At 41.5% G+C, this 2,500-nt stretch overlaps 1 protein-coding gene across 3 annotated transcripts in view; it reads right to left on the reverse strand.

Annotated features, from left to right (window-relative positions):
• The window catches only part of ppp1r21 (protein phosphatase 1, regulatory subunit 21), an 11,309-nt gene that overhangs the window by 7,560 nt on the left and 1,249 nt on the right, over positions 1-2,500 (reverse strand). For all 3 annotated transcript variants that reach the window (XM_047816080.1, XM_027158109.2, XM_027158110.2), the window contains 7 exons: positions 2,194-2,262; positions 1,803-1,949; positions 1,426-1,527; positions 864-1,028; positions 651-709; positions 431-525; positions 1-25 (listed from right to left, as the gene is read on the reverse strand). The exon at positions 1-25 is cut by the window's left edge and continues 28 nt beyond it. In XM_047816080.1, coding sequence (XP_047672036.1) covers positions 1-25; positions 431-525; positions 651-709; positions 864-1,028; positions 1,426-1,527; positions 1,803-1,949; positions 2,194-2,262 — 662 coding nt within the window. The remainder of the gene's footprint in view (positions 26-430; positions 526-650; positions 710-863; positions 1,029-1,425; positions 1,528-1,802; positions 1,950-2,193; positions 2,263-2,500) is intronic.

Genomic DNA, 2,500 nt, shown 5'->3' on the forward strand with positions numbered 1-2,500 from the left:
TTTAAGCTGTTGTAGTCACTGCATTCTTTAGAAAGGAGAAAATGTTCAGGTGAAAAATGAAGGGGGGGGGGAACACGACAACAGACATTTTTTATTTGCAGTCCGATGCTACAGTAGATCATGTAGATGACACACACACACATATACTGTATGTGACTATATGATATATATATATCTCCTTAAACCAATGACATGGTTAGATTAAAGGCTTTGCACTGGGTATATATATAAACTCAGAGTACCAGAGAAGATAAGAACATCTCTACCGGCCTACTTATGACTCCAGTTTTGACTCAAGCTGATCTCTTGATCGTGCAGTGAAACATTTTTATTTAGAAAAAATCTCCCCTACAGTTAACCACGACGTCCACAGAGCCGGATCTGGCTGTACATCCTAACAGCGGTGTGTCAGTGTAGTGCTGATACTTACTGGTGTCGTTAAAGGGCACTTTCTCCTGGATCACACTGCTGTTGTGTTTCAGCTGAGTGCTCAGCTCTGTCTGATATTTCCTCACTTGTTGCTGGCTACACGTATAGAGGGGAAAAACATACACATTTATTATTTAAAAGCTGTTAACTGGATCAAAAATGAAAAAGTGCTAAAAAGGTTAAACCTGTTTTAGTGATAGAGCAAAATATATATGTTGTACCATTCCTCGGTCCTGAGCCGGCACTCCTTGGCCTCTCTCTCCAGTGTCTGAACCTTAATCTATGAAAAACAGAACACACACACACACACACACACACACACACACACACACACACACACACACACACACACACACACGACACGACACGAGAACTACAATTGTTAAAAAAAGTGATTAAACTGTTAAATGTATAAAAGCATAAATTTGCTATACCTCTAATCGAGCCTTGTCGCTCTGTAGTTTCTCGATGGTGTCCATGTATTTGGAGGCGAGACCGTCCACCACAGCCTGGTGCTGCTCGCCATCTTTCTCCAGCTGCTCCAGTCTCTCTCGGAGCCGAGCCTCCTGCTGACGGTGCAGCTCGTCCGCCTCGTAAAACTGAAAGCGTGTCGATATTGAAGCTCAGCGATGCGTGTCGGTCTTTTACTTTCCCAACTGATTCTTACTCATCAGAGACGTAGTAACTTAGCAGTTAAACGTTATGAGCTCAAATCCCACGACTGATACTGTATAAGGTTAATGTGACACGACTGTACAAGGCTCTTAACACTTGCAATAGCAGAACCTAAACATCTAAACATTTAATCCAACAGTTTCACTAAAGAACGATTCCACTCATTTTTATTCTGCCCCAAACAAAAACTTTATGTTGTATTGTGTTGTAAATATATTACACCTGTATTTTTTTCTCGCTCAACGTTTTCCAGTCAGCTCCTGGCTTTTCGTACACCATGCCGAGTTTATTTATTTATTTACGTTTTTTTTTATCTTTTACCTGGATGTGAAGTCTTTCGTTCTCCTGAATCTTCTTCTGCAGATCCTCGTCGAACACGCTCTGCGTCTGGTAACTGGGCTGAGACGGCGAATCTCCTTTATTCTGTTAAAAATAATCCTGTTTATTTTGAATGAACCTTTTATTCCCTGGGTCACTCTTACTTCTTAGTCTTAGTAGATTTATCGGTTGATATTTTCAGTCATGGCTACGTCTGAGTGAATCTCAGCTCAGCTCTCATTTCATTAAATGCTCTCATGCGATATTGAAGTGTGTGTTCAGTAATTAACATAATGATGGTTAAGGTCTATAAATATAGGGGTGCTATTGACACGCATCATAGTCACCCTGAAAGAAAAGCACAGCTGTAGTATGTATACCTTGCCCTTTTTACTCTTGGCCTCCGTGACCTGCAGCTCCTCCTGAAGGAGCTCCACTCTTTTGGCCAGCTGCTGGTTCCTGAAGCTCAGGCTGTCCATCTCCTGCTCGGCTTTACGCAGACTCTGTTCTCGCTGCTTCACCTCGTCCTGTAGCCAAAAAACAAAAAAACAAAAACACGACTTCGATAAGCTCAATAAGATCACAAATACCACGTGACATATTCAAGTGTCTTTATTTGTCGTGTAGTTTTGAACAATAACATATAATGCGTCACTCATCGTTCATGACTCAAGCATCATGACGAGCATTTTCTGCAGCGTGCTAGCGGTAAAGCAGACGAACGTGTACGCGTGATTAACGTGCTCACACACTTTCTTTGCAATGAAATACCTTCAAGGAGTTGGAATTGGTTTGTTCATCTACCACAGCCTTCTTCAGGACCTGATTCTGTGCTCTGAGCTGTTTAAAAAAAAAAAAGAAACAGATTAAGATCTGACGAGAAAAGCCAAATCCTGCTACGATATCACGTACAGGAAGGAAGAAGACGTCTGACAGTGCAACAACAACCACTAAAGAAATTTGCAGACTAGACATTTCTGCCATGTGACAGCCGTTGGAGTTTATACATTAACCGTACGAGGACAGAGACGGCACTCTGGAATCTTCATAAACAAGCAGAAAAATATTCAGATGATAT

This window comes from Tachysurus fulvidraco, chromosome 7 (genome assembly GCF_022655615.1).
Source record: "Tachysurus fulvidraco isolate hzauxx_2018 chromosome 7, HZAU_PFXX_2.0, whole genome shotgun sequence".
Lineage (NCBI taxonomy): Eukaryota > Metazoa > Chordata > Actinopteri > Siluriformes > Bagridae > Tachysurus > Tachysurus fulvidraco.